We start from the raw sequence: 22607 nt of genomic DNA, 5'->3' as shown, positions 1-22607 counted from the left end.
TAGATTGTTCTTGGTTGGGCTGGCGATCAACCTTGGATGAATGTCAGTAAGACGTATACTTGGTGCCTAATTGCCTGTGGAGCGGCCACCATCTTAATATCCGTGTTCACTTACAATTATACGCTTTTAACGATTAGTTCAGCAGCTTTTGGTCTTTTCTTTGCTAGCAATTTTAGCTTCACTCCCGTTATATTAGTACAACTTATTCCCTTGGAGAGGTTCACTACCGCTTATGGTCTTAGCTTGTTGTGTCAAGGAATTGGAAATCTTTTGGGACCTCCATTAGCCGGATGGTTCTTTGATGTGACGGGTTCTTGGGAGCTTTCTTTTTTTATGGCTGGCAGTTGGATTATTGTCTCTGGGATCTTGGTCGGTATTATACCATATACTAGAAATCGTAAAATTTTCGGTGACGGACCTGTCGAAATGGAACGAACAAATGGCGATGACTGTCTGGCATAGGCTAAGATATCCATTGCCTACGGTGGCGTCAAATAAAATAAAATTAATGCCCATTACGTTCGAAAAATATTATCGAACACATGAATCTCAATTATATATATATTGAACAAGCACTGTTGCGTCTATCTAATAAACAATTCTTTAAATTCTTTTTCCTATTTGTAATGAGAGTTTTTTTATATATTTTTGTATATATTTTTTTCGTACTTAATCATATCGAATAATTCTGCTTATGTAATGCGATATATACATATTGATTAAAATATATTAAGTGGTATGTACGTACATACGCACATATGCACGCGCGGGCGCGGGCGCGCACACACATACAAACTTATAATTTCTGTTTACTTAAAGTGCGCCGTGTATACGAGAATAATTTATATTTATAATAGCTAAATTTTAACTACATATAACTAAATTTGAAATAATTATTATGACATTCGCTAACGCAAGATTAAATTTTGTTGTAAAACAAAATTAAAAAACCCGAAGATATATATTTCGTAACACAAAAATCTTATAACGAAAATATTTGGACGTATAGAGAAAAAACAAGAAACAAAGAATATTTCCAAGATATTTAAAGATGAAACATTTAAAGACGTTTACACGCTCAACATTTCTACTGTTTTACGAAAGTAAAATACAGCGACAATTATATATAAGAAAGTATTTTATACAACAAAATTTATTTCGCAAATAATGAACGATGCAGATTTAACGATTTCTTACGAGCAACTACTGCATTACATTATGCTACAAGTTATCATTCTTACGCTTGTCGCGCGAGTGTCTTCAACAATGTTTTATCAAAATAATCTTTGATGTTAACGTCATTAATCCAAAGATTAGACCAGAAGATAACCAATTAATTAATAACGTATATGAGTACTTAGTAAGCATCTAGAACATAAACGTATAATTTTACAGAAAGATAATTTTCTGTTATAAATTGTTAGTCATCTAATTGTAGAAAGAAAAGTAATAACCGAAGATAAATTATATAGATATAAATCTTTAAATATTATGTTATTATTTGACAAGTATCACCTAATATCATCAACTTTGCTGCAGGTGTATAATTATTCATATTTTATTTTATAAATATGATATCAGATATTTTATCGTCGTTTTATGATTATAATCGACCATATATTTCATGAAGAAGAATATGGTAAGATAAAATTGAATAAAAAATGTTGGAAATGTATCCTGCCCTTTTACGGTCTGTACTATCTTACAACCATTTCAAATATTTTGGTCAGCTCAGTATCCCGGAGACGTAGTCGGATTAAGTGGATTAGGACTTGGGCTGCGACTAAGTGTCGTCGGAACGCCTAGAATGCCAGCGAGATTTCGTATACTTTTAGGAAACGTTCTTGCAACGATAAAATGCTGAGGGCCGATCAATGCATCTCCCATTATACCAAGGCGTACTCCATTTCCATGTCTGTGCAGAGTCATAGACATGTCTAAAAGCATGTTAGATACGCGTTACACATTTCGAACACAGGCACGATGTAATTAATAACAAAAAAAAAAAAAAAAAAAACAAATATATAAATGTGTACTGCAGTTTCCTTGCGGTGGTCGCCAGTAGATCGCTCCGTCTATACCTTCCACAGGTAAATCTCCATCAACATGCGTTAAACATAGAGAGTATCTCTTCGACAATTGATTTAAAAATAATTTCAAAACGATAGACGGTATACAGGACGAAATTAATCCATAGGAGGTTTCCGCTGCCGTAATGGCGTAAATTGCGCTCTGCCTAGACCTGGCTTCCTGAACGTTTCGTTGAATAACCTTGGAAAAATGTGACGCGACTCGTTAAAGAAATTTGAGTGAGTTCTTTCTTTTCTTTTTATAATAGTATTGTAAATCGTACATATCTTATCCTAGGCATATCTTGTCGTAGGCTATATCGAATACCTGCAATATCTCAATGAGGTCATCGTGGAAGAATGGAGTTCTGGTGGGTAAGGCGAGACAGAGGATGCCTTTGGCCTCGTGATTTCGAAAAAACACCGCTCGCTGACTTACGTATTTAACTGTCGCAAATATGTCATCCGGAACGCTGACAGCCGAATGTCTAAAGTATTCCTTCAGGGCGTCTACGGTGGCCGCCAAAAGAATCTCCGTTTCCGTTGCGCCAGTTACATTAGCAATTTTTCGTACGAGTTCAACGTCGACTTCCTCTGACCAAGCCACTACCTTTCTACCGCATGGTGAGATGGTTTGCAGCTGATTCGATTGAGGATGCTTGAAAAACAATTCCTCCATAATGATCTTGGGGGCTGTTACGGCTATCCAGGTAACAGACACCGTCTCCCGAATCGCTTGGAATGTCAGAGGAAGGTAACACGATAGCGTATACGTCAAGGTATCCGGGTAGCAATGTTTCTGCCGCGATTGTAAAGCTCGCAATTCTCGAACGAGTAAGAGAGGCGTCTTTAAAGACAAAGTAACCATCGTGTACCAGGATAGAGCGACGCACGAGTAAAGAATGTCGATCGGGTTGAGAGATCTCACAACGGAGTCGAATATCAAGTGAATATTGAAATTTCTCTTGCTCGATTCACGTCGGACAATCGACAGGAGCTCCAGGAACTTTAGCCCTTCCGACTTTCGGCACTGTCTAAAGAAAGTTGCGAAAAGTTACAAAGTTACTATTTGAAATTTTTTTGAGAAGCGTAAGATAGGCATTAATCGCGCAATTACGTTTTCTTAATTTTCTTTTTCAAATATTCGATCGAAATACTTGGCACGCGACGTGTCATTCGTATTATTCGTATTATTCATCGCGAGCGAATGAATGAGAGAGAAACTCTAGCTCAGACTCGAGATAAAGGATCAAATATATACCTGGCGTCGGAATCAACTACCTGGCCAGTTCTTTCAGAGTGCAAATCAGCACTATCGTTGCGATCTTGATGCACTGAAATACTCCTGTACGTTTCTTTAGGATTTCCGGTCGTTCGATGGGATCGTTATTGTAAAGAAAATCATTCCAGTAGTTGCTGAAGCTCTCGATGAGCATTTGTCGGAGGCGCGGTAGAGCGGAGGGCTGGGCATACAGATTCGTAAAGGGCGAGTCGCTCTCTTGACAAGTCCAGTTGTCCGTCGAATATTTCAGCGGCAAAAAATCCGCCAGAGTTAGATGTTCCTGCCGTAGCAACAAGTGATGCGCTCGTACGAGACATATCTGACGCTCTTCTCCTCGCGCCAAGTAGCTGATTACGTGCACCTGCCAAGGCGGTAATTTTTTCGGAAGAAATTTCGATGTAACGTCGCTTATGTAATCCTACGACAAAACAACCCTCCGAGTCAATTGGGCTCGTAGTAGAACCGACCTGTATAAGTAAGAGTAAAGGAATAACGGTAAGAGGCATGCCGACCTGTATATTACTCTCGGTAATAGGACGACCTCGAAAGGAGCACGATGAATTTGCGAGATGATTGTCCACGGAAAAATAATCGAGTTCTTTCCACACGTACACGGCCCATCGAGTTAAAAGAGCCGATTTAAGGAATTTTCTCGTCGAGGTCAGATGCGTCAAGTGATTTCTCACGCCCTTCACGATCGAACGTCCTTGCACGAGAAGCGTGCATATTCCCTGCATCATACGATTACGATAATCATCAATCACGATGGTTATCGTAATAATTAGAAAATTGTTAGTAGCGATTGATCGAATTGGCTTGACCATTTAAAATCAAAATTTTAATATATAATTACTTACGTGATTACGTCCCTGGTCCAAAATACTTCGAATACTATTTCTTTCCACAATGACATGATTCGGATACTTCCATTTTACGAAGCGAATCCAACATTTTCTCGTCCACGTCACCACTTAAAAATGCCAAATGCACGCGAATTGTACATATATAAGTCGGAATATGATAGAGCGACTGATCGGAGAAAATCGGCGCCGAGGTATTATGATATAATTCGCATTGCGATATAATATATATTATACATAATGCACGCGCGCGCGCGCGCGCGATGTATCGTAATTACGACGAGAGAGTGATTAAATTAGATGTAATGTTAGATGTAAGTACGAAAATGACGTCGATCGCGAGGCCAAGTTGAAAATGTCGATGCGAGCACCAATGGGTATTCGCGGACGATCTACAGCAAATCTCTTCTATTCTTCTCTCGAAGAACTCGAAAATAAAACGTTCAGAATGAAGATAATTACCTACATACGAGGTAACGAGTAGAGGGACCAAGAATGTCGTAAGCGCAAAACTGAAGCCGAAATGCATCATCGGAGAAATACCGAAATCGGCCATGATCTAGATTTGATCGAAACGATATTCGCCAATTATGGATTCAAATGCTCGACGAATGCTTGACGAATGCTAAAATCTCTCTCTCTCTCGAGCCGGAAGCGAGATGCAGTCTCGTAGCTCTCGATCCTACTACCAGTGATGTAAGTATCGGCGCAATTTAACTCGCACGACGTCCGCGTTCTCGTATGCGTCTCCAATACAAATGATTATATTCCGAATCTGACCTTACGACCTCTTGCAAAAAAAAGCCAAGCGAGACATTAGCAAGAGATATCTATATACATATATATATATATATATATGTATATTATTCCGTGTCTCCGTGTCTCACCGTCGAAAGGTCTTGTCAGAAGTCTGCGAGTTATCATCGCCAGCAGCCACGCAACAGCCAGTCGTGGCGGAAGGAATAACTGGATCGAGATAATCGATCGCAGCAGACCGAGAGAGCTTTTACGAAATTGTAGGCGTTTCATTTTGTCGTAAAATCATATCGATATGACGTAAGCATTAGCAGTAGCGTAGTATATTTTATAAAGAATCTTAAATTTTCTCAACGCGCCAAACTGCGTTTTTGTTGAAAGCCTTTCCGAGGCTCATTTGAGCTCCTTAATCGATTTGTCCAGTTTAAATATAATTTTCTTATAAATTGTTGTTAAATTTTAAATCAAATAAAAGATTCAGGAACAAGAGTCTGCCCGAGCTACAGTTAAACTAGACTAGATCGGTAAGATCGAAGCACATTTGCCTGGTTGATCTGCTCGTTGTCCATCACCGAGGAAAATGCTTTCCATGCAATCACAGACAGATATACTACTCCGACCGTATGGACGTGGACGTGCCGATGCTCGGCGACTGTGATTTGCGACTAGTACGAGGACATGTACGTACACATTTTGAAGAAGAGGAAAAGAATCTGTAAAAGAATACTCGTCTCTTTCTTCGATTCGAATTTTTTTAAAACAAGAGACTAAAGAAGAGGAGAACGACACATTTTTAAAAGGTTGATTTAACCTTTGTTGGTAGAGCGTGTCAGTTCGCTTCGAGTCGCTTTTGCCGAGCGAGCCACGGATCGTCGCTACCACGCTGGCTATCACGCGATGGCTATCGCGATGATCGCGACGACGCTGGTCGGCGTCGCCGACTCGCCGACTTTGTTGGCGACTCAACCAACAAAGTGGTTGCGACCATCGGATCGCAGCGCGATGCGACGCAACGACCGTTAGTTGTTACCTCGTTACGGCGCCGCGAGATGGCGTTGAATAGCGTCAGTCTCGGTGAAAATGGAGCCGCTCGAGTGAAGGTGGGTGATTCTGTGTGCGCGTGTGTCCGGAAAGTGCTATTTCTCGGAGATGTGGCAAGATCTGGGCGGTTTAGGGAGTGTAGGAGTGAATTCCGGTGTTCACCAAGCCGACCAGTTTGGAACGACGGGTAAGGGATTCGTCGATAAATTCGACGAATTTGATGCGTCCAGGCTGAGCCTGGAGCAAAAGCCAATGTACATACATACACCCAGGAGTTTTTCTTCGTGACAAGGAGCGCACGCGCTCTCGCCTCTCGCCTCTCGCCTCTCGCCTCTCGCCTCTCGCCTCTCGCCTCTCGCCTCTCGCCTCTCGCCTCTCGCCTCTCGCCTCTCGCCTCTCGCCTCTCGCCTCTCGCCTCTCGCCTCTCGCCTCTCGCCTCTCGCCTCTCGCCTCTCGCCTCTCGCCTCTCGCCTCTCGCCTCTCGCCTCTCGCCTCTCGCCTCTCGTCTCTCGTCTCTCGTCTCTCGTCTCTCGCCTCTCGCCTCTCGCCTCTCGCCTCTCGCCTTCCTTGTCCTATACATTTATACAGATGTGTACGACGACGTACGACGTATGGCATAAAGCATACGGCATGCGACATATGCGATACGCGTAGTAAACAAAACGACACGATTCTGACTTTCGTCCAATTTTCTCAAGATTCCTCGCCTCCACGCATCCTCGCGCTCCAACGTTTATCGACACAGCGAGCATCGATATCAACATGTACTATCTTGCGTTGCACTCAGAATTTCAAAAGAAACTACTTTTTTCTTCTGTCGCTATCATTCTTCTATCGATTCTCACATTTGTAATGTCAAGTTTGCAGTAACGATTAAATCGTTCCCGATAAATCATTTTTTAAAAAAGAGCTTTTTGAAAGAGCGCAACTTTTGTGTAGCGTCTTATTTTAACCTTACGAGACATTTAATCAATTAAATCTTTAGAAAAAAATAAACAGCCAAGATTTAATAATCGCGGGATTGCTTGTCTAGATAAATTTAGATCTCTCTTTTAGTTCCAGTAGCATTGCTATTACGTAATTGACAAAAATTGGATGAAAAACGGAACACATGTAGTCTCAATGCAAAGAACCGTTACGATTGTCCTATCGACCTAATCATGTAATCGTTGGCTCCTTTTTCGAGTAACGACAGTCGTCGTTAGATCAGGATGATCTAATAAAATTAATGTTAAAGAGCGAACGAAATTCAGTCGCAGCGTACACGTATGATATGCTCATGAATTTCTAGCAAATAAACGATCGTCCGATTCGAATCGGATTCGTATATAATTAAAGCCCGCCAAAGTTGCAATTACAGAAGCGATCGGCTAACATTCGCTTTTACAACCCGTGCGTACGTAGTAAAGCCTTCATTTGAAAGCTTTATTTTTAGATCTTTCCATAAATTGCTGGTAACGAGGGCTCTCCTTCGCAACGGAGACACGACGTTCCGATCTGTAATCATCCCTTCCTTTAACGATTATTCGAGAATGCTTTGCAAAGAAGAGAAACGTTTACGCGTGTTGGCAGAAATTCGTCGAAACGCAACGACATTCGTCGCGTCGCAAATGTCGCTCACGTTCTTGCACTATTTACATTTGTAATTCGGTGACTATTTTATGGTTGTAGAATTGACTCCCGAGCAACAAAAGATCCTGATAGATATAAGGCGGAAGAAAACGGAATTGCTGCTCGAGATACAAGTGAGTATATTATTTCGGCTAAGATTTTGAAAATTTTCAAGATTTTTCCGTAACGTCCCACTAGAAATATAACACTAATCTATTCTATATCCGATAGTTGTGCGATAAAAAGCGATAAGTTCGGAGTATCGAATTTCTAACGATATGTCTTATCTGCGAGTGAAGAATGATATCGTTCGTCAAGAAGTTTTTATTTACAGGATGATTCTTACAGGGTTGAAAAGACATATTCCTGACTGAATTCTGAGACAATTTTTCTTTTTGTAAAATTTTGTCCGAGGCTTAAAAGAAAATAATTAGCCAATTATGGATCGAATAGAGAAGATAGGTAAGGGCGGCGCACATCATCGTAGACGCCGGTGTTGCGTGCTATTACAATTAGCCAATCGGACGCATTTAAACGGATTTTAAAGATTATGATTATCTTAAACTATTATAAGTTTATTTGCTGTAACTTCTTGAAATAGACGGAGGAATAACTTTATCGCGAACACAAGTGTTGTAATAAACAATAAACACTTATGTCGAAAGTAAAGTTCGCGGAAGTTATTCCTGTTACGGCAAAATTATCGAACTTATCGAATCATTTAAGGTAATAATAATCTTTCAAATCCATTTGAGTCCGTTTGAATGCGTCCAATCAGCTGATCGCAGCACGCGATCCCCCACGCAACATCTGCGTCTACGGTGACATCTGTCGCCCCTGCCTATCTTTTCGACTCGTAATTGACTATATTCTTTCATAATTTAAAAATGAAGCCTCGGACAAAATTTTGCGGAAGGAAAAATCGTCTCGGAATTCAGTCAGGAATGTGCTTTGATATGAAATGTCACATTTATCGCTTGCATTTCGCGTTCACGTTTATCGCTCGTAGGTGCAACGATGCAAACAAGTGAGTCTGTTTTACCGATATTGTTCCACTGGGCAGATACGCGGTGGCACCTGGCATCACTCGAAATAAATTTAATGGGATATATTTAGCACATTTTGTAATATTTCTTAATAAATGAAGTTTAGCAAACTTTACATACAAAAAGAAAGAGAGCATATATTCCAAATTTGAATAGAACTTACCTTTCATGCAAATCATTGCATAATTGTGAAATTATGTCCGTTGACAATCGTTAAACCCGATTTAATTTCTTGGAATAGCGAGTGTTTGTAAAGATACGCTTTTAATTACGTAATGCCAATAGTTTTTTTTTTTTAATTTTGCTATAATGAATATTTCTTCAATATCGTCATACAGAGAGTGATTATACCAACTTATTCGATAGAAATATTGAGGAAATATAATCTCTATTATACGCTTTGTCATGTTCAATGATTAATATGGTAGTAAAATGTCATGACTAGAAAATATATATCTGTATAGCCAGAAAATTTCCAGGATGTTCTTACGATAAGAATTTCCGTCATGCCCGATAGTCCCGCTTACTCATCTGTTTGCGAGTTGTATATCCGTTTAACAAAATGAGACATAATCACGCGTCGCGGCTTGGTGAATAAAAAAAGAAAAATTACAATACTATCTCCCGTGAAAATCTTTCTATGCGTTAATCTATTCGAATAACGCGCTCATTGCTTCTATTTGTGGAATCTAAGGGATATCAAAATAGAATCATCATTGTCATAATACAGAGCGTCGAAAGTGTTGATTGTTGTCGAGTACGGTTTATCGCGATCGATACTAGACTGCGACTTGAGACGCGTCGAAGAAACAGCAAGAGCAAAAAGATTTTTGAATAAATTTCGTCACGTCGCTGTTTTAATTTAACACGTGCGCATCTTGACGTCAATGACGCGAAACTCGTATGTTTCGGAGCAAATCGCACAGATTCGGGACACGCTGGTCGTGTTCGTCGAGTTGTCTAACGTTTGTAATACGAAGCAAATGTCGTCAACAGGTGATGCAATTAATTGTTTTTATCAATAACATTTTCTCGTATTCAAGAGCACGTTGGCTTAGCAGTCACGTTGGTTTATTAGTGCTGGTTTATTAGTGCTTGTGCTTGTAACAAATAGACTAGGCGCGTGTGCAATTAATTTATCATCGCTGATTCAGCGGCCTTAACGACTTCCGACATTGTATGTATTAGCTAGCCTAACTATTTACATATAATTTTAAATCTCGATATATCATTTTATCGATCAAATTTTTCTCGCGCGCGTACGGCTTATCGAACTTGGCTCGCCAAGTTTATATTCGCGAACGTAATTCGATAGAAAAAAATATACATTCTCAATACCTATAATTTAACGAGGGTTCTCTCTCTTTCTTTGTCTGTCTATCTGTTGCTCTTTTTGTCTCTCTGACGCATCTGACAAGGAAATTGACAATTATAAAAAAAAAACAATACTTTTAATTTTTCCAGAAATCTTGTTATTTGCGTATACGAAAATAATTGCTCGATCTTTGTACGTCGGATAGCAGTGCGGTTAAACATTTGGCACTGAAATGAAACTGAATGAAAAAGAGTGTGCAAACGAACGTTAAAGTTAAAAGGATAAATGTTGCACCACCGAGAATAAGTGTCAACAACAATGAGAAATGTTAAACATCTCGCGATATTAGGCAAATGTTTATTTGATCAAGTTGCGTGATACATTGATACGGCGACAAGTGAAGAGTAACTCTGGATCGTAGATCGTGACATTAACGGAATGACGCATATACGATAAATCGTGTGCGGCGCAAGTAGTTTCCCGAAGAGGAAGTAGCGCGCGCGCGGTTGACCATTAACTGACACATCTATTTCGTAGTAACGAGTCAACGAGCAACGAGTCACTTGCGTTCCACTCTTTATTCGCGCGTTCGAACGAGCGACGCGACGTGTGACACGAGAACACGGTCCATCTTCCCGGCGTACCTCGGCAGTCTCGGCGGTCTCGGCCGACCTTGTGACACAGGCGGTAACAGGTGGTATCCTGTCGATTCTCGATACGATTCTGAGTCATTCATCCGAAATCTGACGTGACGTGACGTGACGTGACGCGACGCGACGCGACAAAGTCGCGTCAGTGACTTATGTGAAACTATCGAGTGGGAGCTGCTCTATCAGATTTCGACACAACTCTTTGATAATCCCACGGCATGCCAGCGGTAGACACTTCTTGGAAATGCACACACATGCGTTTCACGGCGATCGCAAATATTTGCATGTCGGTACTAATGGTGGCCGCGACGAGGCGCTAGCGGGCGGAGCCGCTCGCCAGAGCCACCAGAGCCGCCGTAACCCCGTAGTTACAGACAGTTGCGGGGAATCGTGTGACAACGGTGGATGATGGTTGATAGTTAGCTGGTAGTACCGAGGACGGTACGTTCATAGCGAATCGGTGTTGTCGCGCACGCGATTCACTCGCGGTAAATCGCTCTCTCGAAACGTTGTGTCTGTCGCGAGAAACTCAAAACAAACTTACAATTACTTACGCTCGTCATCTTCCACGTGGCTGTGATCTTCAAAGTACGTGTACGCGCGAGAAATTTCACTTTCTCACAGTGCTCGAGAAAAGCATAGAGATGAGGTGTTGAGAGTGAGGGGGGGAGAGAGAGAGAGAGAGAGAGAGAGAGAGAGAGAGAGAGAGAGAGAGAGAGAGAGAGAGAGAGAGATCGGTGTCGGAGGCCGGTAATTGAAACAGAGTGGCGAAGGTACGCGAGTAGCGTCGTGTCGCGTGTGGGTCGTTGCACTTCCGACCGCGTGCTCTATGCGCTCCGCGACCTTTGCACCTCGTCTATTTCTTGGAGCGTTTGACGTGTGAACGATGCTATTCGATCGCAACGGAGACTACGGTGGATGTGGAGTGCAAAGCGAGTGTTGTTATTGTTTTCGCATTGCCGGAAAGACGAAAAGTGTCGAGTGAAGGAGAGAGCAAGCTCTCTCAAATCGGAAGCAGCCCCCCCTCGTCTCGGTGACCGAATGCGCCGAGAATGATTTTCACCGGTAGATCGGTAGATGCACTCGACGAGGTGCGAGGCGTCGCTGGAGCAGGTGGCGTCCAACCGGACGGCGCCGCCGGTCGCCGAGACGTGAGCGCCGTCGCTATCGCAGCCGGCTGGTTTTCCAGTTTGCGGAGACCTGGCAAAAAGAAGAAAAATTACCAGAAGCAAGCTAAGAGCGCCTGGGATCTCAGCGTCTTGTCCACCACGGTCAGTCGTCATGGAGAGTACGCCATGTACGAGATAACGGTCTTCGTACAGATTATAAAATCAAATTTCTCGATATTCTCTTAGTTATGGATAGGACGGTGAATCATCTTGTCGCGATCAAACGAATGATATGATCGAAAAGATCCAAACGTGACCTAGCGATACGCAAAAGTACTGCGATCCTTCAAGGTCGACTCGCGCTGGCTCGCCAAATTTATTTCTAGATATCGTTCGAGTATGCGAACCGCGTTACATCGTCAAACGTTATTTCGAATATTCAACGATATTCTAATTTGTCCGAAGATATATATTTCGCGTAATTCGCATTCTACGCATCGTTTCTACGCGCGTTTTAAGCCTAGATATTCGATAAATTAAAAATTGCGAAAGAAGCAACGAGACAACGAAACGAGTCACACGAAATGTCGCTAATAATTTATAATTTTATAAGTAAATAATTTTACAAGTAATCATGTTACCATTACGCCTATACTAAGTTAATTAAGGATGAAACGCGAACAAAGGTTATTGTTGTTGTTTCATGTTATCCGAAACCTCCCGAAAGTTTCACGTTTCCAACTATACTCAAATTAAAATCTCTCATTATTTTAAAGTTTACTCATGATAAAATCAAAACGATGATTCGATTCGATAAGCTGCGCCGTCTTCTCGTAGTCACTCGTTACGTTTCGGAGTCAAAAATCAAATACAAAATGGATGTTGAACGTTTCTATTAACTTGAACGTAAAATTGCACGCGTAAATAAGAAGATGAAATTTGAAATGAATCGCCATGGCACTTTTGAGAGCAGGATACGTGAACGCGCGAATCGCGAATCGCGCGAAAAATGTATCCACATCTAACGATTTTTCACAAAGATACAGGTATCGCGCTGCGATGTCGCGCGACGTTACGAATTGAAAATCATCATAGACCGTTTTCTTCGAGTCGGTGAGACTTATTTATAGAAGAAACCGGGACGTTTTCTCTCTCTTTCTCTCTCTCTCTCTCTCTCTCTCTCTCTCCTCTCCTCTCCTCTCCTCCCCTCTCTCTCGCTCGCTCGCTCGCTCGCTTTTCTCGCTGCTATTCCCTTACTTCCGCCCTTCCCCTACACTCGTGCTTGTACGAACGAATAATACAAATGATAGAAATGTGGCAAAATCGTATACCTCTCGATGACACGATTTATCTCATGGACATAACGCGAATGATTAGTACGACTCGGTAGTTAACTCGGTTATATCATCTAGGAAATAACGAATCGAATCTGTCCTCTCCGAGCGCGCGCGCGCGCGCACGTTCCTTTCTCTCTTCATGTATCCACACCATTTACCACGGTAAGAGACATTAGCTGGGTCAGTGACAGATCGAACTGACCTGATCGAAATCGGATGACACGACGGATGACACATGTGGAGCGAGAGTAGATAGCCAAGTACCGCGCGTATATGCGTAAGATTGCGCTAGATTTAAATAGCCTACTTTGACGCGTCTTCACCCGAGGTATACGCATTTACCTGCTAAGGGAGATAAATATAATTCCCGTACGATGAACGAGGCGAGTTTAACCGGGGCTCGACCTATATGTGTACATACCCGCGAGCGTTCTGTTAAGGAAAGAGTTAGGCATAATCGACTAAAGTGGGTTATGCAAATTGTAAATAAAACAAAAGCATGTAATTAAAAATGTGTCCGTACGGCGTTATCCGATACGTTGTCTGTGCGGCAATATAAACGTTACTCATATCGACGTAACACAGCGCAACGAGAATCAAATAGCTGTAGCGACAAACGCGAAAAGCCCATTTTCTGTACAACTAATTAAACGGTGCATTAATTAAAATTGATCGTGATTCGTAACACCGCGTTGCTTAAAAAATTCGCAGAATATTCGCCATTTGAAATCTTGACTCGAGTGCCGTATCATATATGTGTATATCAATGTCAATGTGTATGACCAACGGGTTGAAAATTAAAAAAATATATTCGGCAATTGGCGTATTTTTATTTATCCGTTGATTTACAACTATCATTAAGACGTCATTGGTTGGTATCATTGTTGCACGATTAGAGGGCACAAACTTGCCCTCTTTCGTTTCTTTCGTCGATTTTGATCAGGTTTTCTTTTCATCCAATAATCTGCGCGTTTGCGTCTTCTTGTATTCTTTGCGCTCTTTGTGATCTTTTATAATAAGACGCGGCATAGAGAGGGATGACGGATTTTTACGTCGTGAAACCTTAAAAAGACCTATTCGAGTCATTGTCCATTGCGCTTAAGTAACGGGAAAACTCTCATCGGAGCACTTGTACGCGTTCGCGTTTTGCGTGTCTCTTTCGCGAGAATTTCTAACTCCTGGATTGTAGCCAAACGCGCTCAATTTTCTTCAACTTGCGGAATCGGCGTAGCATTTTGATCGTCTGGTCACTTGCCGAACAATTTGCACTCTCGCACCTACTATTAGTCACTTGATCACACTTTTGTTGGAGAGAGAGAGAGAGAGAGAGAGAGAGAGAGAGAGAGAGAGAGAGAGAGAGAATTTTTTATCATCTCATTCAGATTTATAATCTTTAGTTTGATCGCACAGCTACTCAAAAATAACAGGGTCTTGCAAATATTATTTTTATTTAAGTTATCGGTTTGAGTGAAAACGAATTATCGTTTGGCCTCTGACATGACACATGATTTCACAAAATATTGGATTTTTTTATGATTTGGGCTTCGCAAAAATGCTCTCTGCATATTTTTTAAAGATATATAGGGTGTAAACTTTGTAAATTGTATATGTATGTTACGAAAAATTTATATATTTATAATACGTTGACTAGAAAAATAATCGTAGGCGTATACCAATGTGATAAACACCTAGTTAATAGTTTTAATAACATTAGGCATCTTTATTGCGAGTAAAGTAAGTATAAAGGACTTTGAAGCCGTATTCAAAGTCCTAGGACATATTCGTATCTCATTCAACATGACGTCCATGGTACGTCCATAACGTCCATTACGCCACTTTTGCATGAAAAAAGTTATTAAACTGTCATGCCACATGCGAGTACACGTATGATCGAATGGTAGTACTAATAGTTGTATGATAATATTTATTCTATTCTCAAATCGAATTTGAACTTGATCTATCGTAGTAGATACTTGAAACGTGTATTTGCAGTAGAGAAGCGATACACATATACATGAGTCTCTGTCAGTTGCAACAACGAGAGCGCGATACGAAGAGACAGACAAAGAAGAAAAAAGAGAATGATAATCATCGTGTAGTGTACGACACATGTTCGTAAAGCATAATTAATTTTCGAGACAACGCTCAGCCTAACGTAGCGCTAAATCACCGCGCAGGCATGCAGTTTGATGACTTTTATGACTTTTATGACGCAGACTGGTTGCAAAACCAGCACGTACGTCTAGCTTGGTACCAGCCGGATAAAGTGGCATCTAATCGAACGGGGACGGAAACTTTCGCTCTTCGTAACTGATTACTTTGCCCACGACAGTTTCGTTTCACGACATTGAAATTAAAGAGACATTACGATTAGTGCCGCGAAAAATTGTTCTATAATGTATCGATAAGCATGTTCGGTAGTTGGTAAAACGCGCAAACGCTGTATTCAATTTCTAGGCGAAAGCTTTTACGAGCTATGCACGCGCAGCTCGTCCACGGCGGCGTTTCACGTTTATGAAACAAATATCATAATCGATACTGAACGCGTTTTGCGTTTAAACGCGAAAAAAATTATGCCAAGCGTAATATAGTACGCGCGCATGCGTGATATGTATTTCTCTCGTCTCGGTCGCCACGCATTGGCGCTAACACTGTGCTTATTCAAAGGATTTTATTATCGACGTACGTTTCGAATTTAAAAAAATTTTTTTAAGGCTAAAGAAGCTAAAGGAGATGTGCATTGCACGTGCATTGCAATGTGCTGTACACGTGAGTTATTTTCAAATAACTCAAGTGAGGAATATATAATACCGGGGAATATATTGTGGCGTTAATTGTCACGTAAAGTCATCTCCGCATACTTTTGACAGGTCATATCCTTGATACGAATAGGACGTCCTTTGCTCGCTCCCGTTTCGCAGGAAGGAAGTTTGTTGAGTAGTAGCGCAGAACTTTCGATCGATTGTACAGGACGCGTACGAACGACAGAAATAGAACGGAATAGGGCAATCATTTCGCAGACAGGACGGACAAAAGGGAAACATACGTAGATTATACGTATACGGGCCGATTCGAGAAGGGAAACATACTTTTTTTAAATAATGTAAATCGGATGAAATTGGATAAAATTTGATGAGGATTTCAAACGAATCAACGGACCAAAATTGGCAATCAAACGATCTTGACGTCAACGGAAAGATTTTAACGCAAAATTATTAATAGTTCTCTGCAAAAATTGACAAAAAGTTAAATTAAAGCGCGTTACTCTTTTATTTTTTTAAACTTGTATTTCTCTCTTATGACGCAACGCTATAAATTTTAATCAATCTAATTTTATTCATTGATTTATTCTAGGAGCGTGATGTCCAAGATGATTCGATTGGAAGTTTCAACAGCAACTGTATCGTATAATTGCCCGTTCGTATCTCTCGCTTTGCGATGATGACAAAGTGATAATTAGCATTGCTAAACGCTATCTTACGCTTCGACATCATTGATCACGCGTATATATGAGCGTGCATTCGTTGTTCCTCTTTTGCTGCTGTGTCCAAGGTTAAGATTTTCAAATAGATTCGAAAGCGTTTGGATTCGAAAGAACGATATGTGATATCGAAGAAAAGTTTTTCTCGGTATTCAAAAGTTATAATTTCTAGGTAGGCACGAAATATACCGGTTTTTTCACGCGTCGTCAGCGGCCTTCCTGCCGTGAGACCGGATGTATGCCGATAAATACAAAAGAAATGTTACTACCTTACAGACAATACTACTCAGGGCCGACTAACGACTAAGTTATTGTCCTTGTTGTTATCACGGAGAACCATTAACGAGTCTCATCGGTTAACAATGCACAAACCGCTTCCGGTCTCAGCCCTTCCTCTTTCCAGAAACGCTTTTATAGAAAAAAAGATTCGACAATGAACACACCAGATTGCAGATCGCGCGGAAGCGATTTAAATTTTGTCAACTTTAAAATTTCTTTTGTCAATTTGAAAAACAAGTTTATGAAAATATAAATCGGTATAAATATTTCAACGGATATAAACATACGTTAACGCGATAACGCGATAACGCGGCCGTATCATTTTCTAGTAGCTAGTACGTTGTTTACGTCCATCGATTTTTTTAACGGCAGTGCGTGTGTGTCGTAATGACAAATGACGTTAGTTCATCGAAAAGATTCCTGAATCGAAAAAATTTTATGTTGTATTCTACTAAAAAGGAGGAGGGGCGGGGGGGGGAAGAAATAATTTGCAAAGATAAAAAAAAAATAAAAAGATTCGCAGATGGTAATTCGCAACACGATTACTGTCGACGCGATAATATTGTAAATGTTGTTAATACCTTTAATGCCTACTCCACCCCCAAGTGTCCTCAAAGATGATCGCGCGAAGATGAGACTCCGAAAGATGTTACGATCCTGTGCTAACCGGTATTTGCGGAATGTACACCGGTGTTGAACCGAGGCGCACGGTGGGAAATAGGCGGATGGTGTCGACCGGTATTCGAGCAAAGCAGGAAGCCGCTGTACACAGTCTAGAATCGCGTCGTTCGTCGTTCTCGATCTTACGCGCGATAACGCACTCTCTGTTAGCAATTTCCGAATCGGTGAATTCGTTTCCCTCGTTACCCGAGAGACCCGAGCGTGTATATACTCGTGTATACTCGTACATATACTAATCGTATATACCGCGAAAGTAAATCAAAGATATTATACCGTATAAGAGAGTAAGATTTGATTTAAGTCGGTTTTCTCATTTATCCCGAATGAATTTGTCCTGAACGTCCTACTCTTTGTTTCTAGCAATTGAAAGATGAATTGGGCGAGGTTGTGGCAGAGATGGAGGCAATGGAGGGCGGCGGGCTTACAGCCGACGAGACTAAACCGTCCAACAAGGCTAAGCAGACGTCGATCGGCCGCAAAAAGTTCAATATGGATCCTAAGAAGGGCATCGAGTACCTGATAGAGCACAATCTGTTGGCGCCAACGCCGGAGGATGTCGCTCAATTTCTGTATAAGGGCGAAGGTCTCAACAAAACGGCGATCGGCGATTATCTTGGCGAGCGGCACGACTTCAACGAACGTGTGCTGCGAGCCTTCGTCGAACTGCACGACTTCACCGATCTCATATTGGTACAAGCTCTACGTCAATTTCTCTGGTCGTTCCGATTGCCCGGCGAAGCACAGAAAATCGATCGCATGATGGAGTGCTTTGCTCAAAGGTACTGCCAGCTAAACCCAAATATCTTCACCAATACGGACACTTGCTACGTCCTGAGTTTTGCCATCATCATGTTGAATACTTCCTTGCATAATCCGAGCGTTAAAGATAAGCCCAGCGTAGATCAGTTTATTTCAATGAATCGAGGGATCAATAATGGCGGAGATCTGCCACGGGAACTGCTCGTGGTAAGTATCTATCTTTTTTCAAGGACTAATTTTTCCTTGACTTTCTTTGTACAAATTTAATACTTGTCAAATATGTGTCAAAAAATATGTGTATTTTATTTCCAGAGCCTATACGAGAGTATAAAAACTGAGCCTTTCAAAATACCGGAGGACGATGGCAATGATTTAATGCATACCTTCTTTAATCCCGACAAAGAGGGCTGGCTGTGGAAGCAAGGTAATAGCTGCTTACGTTTATGTACACGAGTTTTCTCGATGGACCGCATCCCGGCAGTTTTCGATTTCTCTTTGAGGGCCTGCAAAGATTTTAAACGATCGTTGTGTATTATTTAGAATGTTGTGTATATATTCGTTCAGATATATATTCCGCGTTTCTCGAAAGATTTGGAAATATAATAAGAAAACAAAGCGCGATATTTTTGTATAATACTTCTTGATTTTTGTCACATTTATCTCGATAAAAGAACGCTTATTCTTATATTATATCACTTTGTCCCTCTGCTGCCCTGACGGAGACAGCAGGTAAATAACATCGCTCTGAAAACTATAGATTCTTAATTCTATATATCCCGCACTTTGTTACAGGTGGACGTTACAAGAGCTGGAAGAGGCGATGGTTCATATTGAACGATAATTGTTTATATTACTTCGAGTACACAACGGATAAGGAACCACGCGGCATCATTCCGCTAGAGAATATTCAAGTTAGAGAGATTCAGGACCGACATAAACCGCACTGTTTCGAATTGTATGCTGCTGGTTCTGAGTTTATAAAAGCATGCAAGACTGATAGCGAGGGAAAAGTCGTCGAAGGTATAATTCCTTAAAGTTTAATTTCTATTCTAATAAAAAGATCTAACACATTAAAGATATACGTTACTTACTATACGTACTTTTATAATAGATAATATGTAATAAAAACAACGTAACAACATAAATTGCAATAAAACATTTACATTTATTTCTGATTATTTGTAGGAAAGCATACGGTATACCGGATGTCCGCAGCTACTGACGAAGAGAAAGATGAATGGATCAAATGCGTGCGGTAAGTTCAAGTAATAAAAGAACTGCAATTTTGCGTACTTGTATTCTATCGCTACAGTCTTCTTTTCCAACATGTGCAAAGTAAAATTATTGATGAAATTATTTACTGTTTGCGTTTCCAGACAAAGTATATCGCACAATCCTTTTTATGACATGCTGGCGGCACGAAAAAAGAAGGCACAAAAGACAAATGTACATTCAAAGAGTTAAGTGCTGCCACAAGCCAAGTTTCGAGAGAAACTCGGCTGATCACAAGACTGTTTATTCACGATTCTCATATATCGTATCGTCGAATATAATCTAATTACACGATGGGGCAAAAATCCATCGAAAAAGAAAAAAAAAACGCCGAAAGCGTTACGGACCATGCTAATAGCCAGGCATGGTGTCGTGAAACGTGACACGAAATATTGTTGCAGCAATGCTGCGACTGTATACATAAATAAATGGCTTTAACGTGACATTATAGATCGAGTACAGAATATAGAATCGACACAATATAAAATGGAACTAGTTAAATGAAAATTATATTAATATTCTGCTGTATGAAGAAATGGGGAGGAAGGGAGAAAATAACACGTCGTTTTAACATAATGTTCGATCGACACATCATGTAGGTGTGAAAAGGAAAAGTCTTACGCTACATGGCTACTGGCTACATTTCCATTTAATTAATGGATAATACTGCCTCTATATCCTTTCTGCAAAAGAAGATGATATATACGATTTTGCAACGTTAGAAATCAAAACCTTTTACGGTAAATAAATAAATATCTGGATTAATTGATACCAAAATAACATATTATGTGAGCGGATAAACATTGATTTATGTCGTATCTTGCTGTAGAAATTAACCTCAAGAATTGTCCTTGTAGTAATTGTAATACAAAATAGACGCTTTTAATCTCTTAGTGCTACATCTGGCGATATATCTGGCGATATATCTGGCGATATTATGTGAAAACAGTTTATGTAGGAAATTCTCTCTAGCGGAGAGAACAGAACGTTTGTTTTATTTTCAGGCAGCTTTGAGACACCGTTGGAGCTTTATCTCATTTTAGAAAGATAATATTTGAGATATTTTGTATAGAATATAATATTGTCCTGTATCATTTTGGAAATATGAAAGATAAGTCGTGATTTCCAATTATATTAAAAGAGGCATAGAATCAAGGATCCGATAATTTGTATCCATGTGATAATTATCCGTGTGTATTTATTTAAACAAATATGTACAAAGAGATAAAAACTGAGTGAGTACATTTTCCGCATAAGACATCATTTTGAATTATCCATGCTTGTACATTTGCAAATATAGCGTTAGTCAAGTTGTAATAATTAATTTAATTTGAGAGGTTGTATATGCAATCTTTACAAAATTATTATTTATGTAGTAATTAATACGCGTAATAAGCTTATAAATTAATAATATTTTGATAAGATCTAACAGGAACCTGCAACTCTATTAATTTTTGTCGAAAAGAAACAAGGGAGAAAAGAGAAACAGTAAAAAAAATTAAAACGAATTTGATACGAAAAGTTACATTTTAAGTGTCACACACACATACACACACACATACGCGCGCGCGTGTGTGTGTGTGTGTATAAAATTTGTGTTTTATAATCATACATATAGCTCTCTTACATTATTCTCGAATAAAAATAATTTCATACGGAAACAAGTACAATTACATCATGTTTCGAATTTGTTAATTCCTCTGTAATTTTACATTATTATGTTTGTACATATTATCGCATGTCAAATAAAAAATTAACGACAGAGGAGCAGGTGCCTTTGAGATCATCCAGCTAGTCGTAAAAGATGATCCGTCATATACGATAAACTCGAGAAAATATTTTTCTTTGCTTATGCAAAGAAAGCCAAACATCGAAAACGCCTTATTATAATACACATATAATAATAGATTATAAAACGCAGGTACTGCAAAACAGAGATAATAGTAGGGCGTAAATTTTTTAATGTTGTATTCTTAAAGAGATGTAGACTCTGTATCGCAATAGAGCAATCTCTAATTAATAGTGGATTTATGGAAAAAAATTTTTATAACAATATTGAAAATACACGTAATTCACGTAAATTAATCTGTTAAATATTACATAGAGATTTTTTTTTTTATATATAAAAAACATTTCCTTCTAATTAATATTTTAGCGCGATACATTAACATGCCTGCCGACATACTCTCGAAATATTTCTTTCAAAGCCTGTTTTTCGATAACTACATGGACAATAATGTTGCGTTATTATCAAAATGTCAATACATGTATCGTATGATCGATGATGAAAATGAAAAAAATATAGGCTCGTCTTTATGGGCTATTTCACATTTATAAATTATGTTTTCTCACGTGGGATATTTGTCGAATTGTATCCAAATGTGTAGTAATTCAGTATCGTACTTCGTATCAGTATTTTCTACAGAGATCAACATTGATTAATTATTTATGCTAGTACATAGATATTTTATGTAACTATGTAGATGGATTTGGTGAATTTGGTATTTTGTGTTTCTTTTTTTCTTGTCCACGAAAAATATTTTGTAGAATTACGCACGCATATATATCATAGATTTCTTATGAAATATGGTATATCTCATAAAAAAAAAAAAATACATTTTCTAAAAACCGATGTGGTTAAAATACATGCACGCGCGTATGAGTAATCGAAATTTTGATAAAACATGTTGCAACAATAGATTTATGACATATACGAACATTATGTATGTACGTATATAATATATACTATCATATTAAAAGTCTTATTATATGTGAAATACAATTAGTTCGTCTTTCCTTTTAAATTTGTAACTTTCCTGTGTATGTTATATTGTAAAATATAAGACATATGTAAAAGAAACTATGTATTAGCAAAATAATTGATCGAATTTAAGAAATTGTATAAAGAATTGTACTTTATTAGTATGTATAGAAAATTTGTACATTTTGTTGTATATTACTCGATAATTATTATATTATTATACATAATTGATCGTACATTGTATTTAGTGAGCGAATATATTAATTTAAATGTAATTAATAAATTTATTTCTAGCAAA

The 22607-nt window shown here is 39.4% G+C and overlaps 3 protein-coding genes across 11 annotated transcripts in view; 2 read left to right on the top strand and 1 right to left on the bottom strand.

Annotated features, from left to right (window-relative positions):
• The window catches only part of LOC105428687 (monocarboxylate transporter 9), a 10915-nt gene extending 9428 nt beyond the window's left edge, over positions 1-1487 (top strand). For both annotated transcript variants that reach the window (XM_089076692.1, XM_089076691.1), the window contains exon 7: positions 4-1487. In XM_089076692.1, coding sequence (XP_088932818.1) covers positions 4-462 — 459 coding nt within the window. In that variant the 3' untranslated portion in view covers positions 463-1487. The remainder of the gene's footprint in view (positions 1-3) is intronic.
• LOC105428689 (uncharacterized) lies at positions 1138-6702 on the bottom strand. 3 transcript variants are annotated; one of them, XM_089076693.1, is made up of 7 exons: positions 6275-6702; positions 4209-4321; positions 3864-4082; positions 3351-3769; positions 2398-3103; positions 2037-2271; positions 1138-1937 (listed from the first exon to the last, which is right to left on the bottom strand). In XM_089076693.1, the coding sequence occupies exons 1-7, from the start codon at positions 6645-6647 to the stop codon at positions 1732-1734; spliced, it is 2271 nt and encodes a 756-aa protein (XP_088932819.1). In that variant the 5' UTR covers positions 6648-6702; the 3' UTR covers positions 1138-1731. The 3 variants fall into 3 exon arrangements, with proteins under 3 accessions (XP_088932819.1, XP_088932820.1, XP_011639419.1); XM_089076694.1 differs by lacking the exon at positions 6275-6702 and adding an exon at positions 5099-5667; XM_011641117.3 differs by lacking the exon at positions 6275-6702 and adding an exon at positions 4674-5045.
• step (cytohesin steppke) lies at positions 5895-22607 on the top strand. Of its 6 annotated transcripts, XM_089076698.1 has the most exons (7): positions 5895-6195; positions 7680-7753; positions 17878-18483; positions 18589-18700; positions 19066-19296; positions 19462-19531; positions 19653-22607. In XM_089076698.1, exons 1-7 carry the CDS (start codon positions 6117-6119, stop codon positions 19738-19740), a joined length of 1260 nt encoding a protein of 419 aa, XP_088932824.1. In that variant the 5' UTR covers positions 5895-6116; the 3' UTR covers positions 19741-22607. The 6 variants fall into 6 exon arrangements, with proteins under 6 accessions (XP_088932824.1, XP_088932826.1, XP_088932825.1 ...); XM_089076700.1 differs by lacking the exon at positions 7680-7753; XM_089076699.1 differs by lacking the exons at positions 5895-6195; positions 7680-7753 and adding an exon at positions 9135-9661.

This window comes from Pogonomyrmex barbatus, unplaced genomic scaffold (genome assembly GCF_055798465.1).
Source record: "Pogonomyrmex barbatus isolate J1 unplaced genomic scaffold, ASM5579846v1 scaffold2, whole genome shotgun sequence".
In the NCBI taxonomy this organism is placed as follows: Eukaryota; Metazoa; Arthropoda; class Insecta; order Hymenoptera; family Formicidae; genus Pogonomyrmex; species Pogonomyrmex barbatus.
This window is presented reverse-complemented; position numbering and strand designations above follow the sequence as displayed.

Coding starts and splice junctions, on each gene's coding strand:
- LOC105428689 (XM_089076693.1), bottom strand. CDS start 6,647: ATGTCGCATGCCGTATGCTTTATGCCATACGTCGTACGTCGTCGTACA. Junction 2,272..2,397: donor ACCTCATTGAGATATTGCAG/GTATTCGATATA, acceptor CATTTTTCCAAG/GTTATTCAACGAAACGTTCA. Junction 1,938..2,036: donor ACCACCGCAAGGAAACTGCA/GTACACATTTAT, acceptor ACATGCTTTTAG/ACATGTCTATGACTCTGCAC.
- step (XM_089076696.1), top strand. CDS start 11,683: ATGATTTTCACCGGTAGATCGGTAGATGCACTCGACGAGGTGCGAGGC. Junction 11,902..17,877: donor TCAGCGTCTTGTCCACCACG/GTCAGTCGTCAT, acceptor CTTTGTTTCTAG/CAATTGAAAGATGAATTGGG. Junction 19,297..19,461: donor CGAGGGAAAAGTCGTCGAAG/GTATAATTCCTT, acceptor GATTATTTGTAG/GAAAGCATACGGTATACCGG.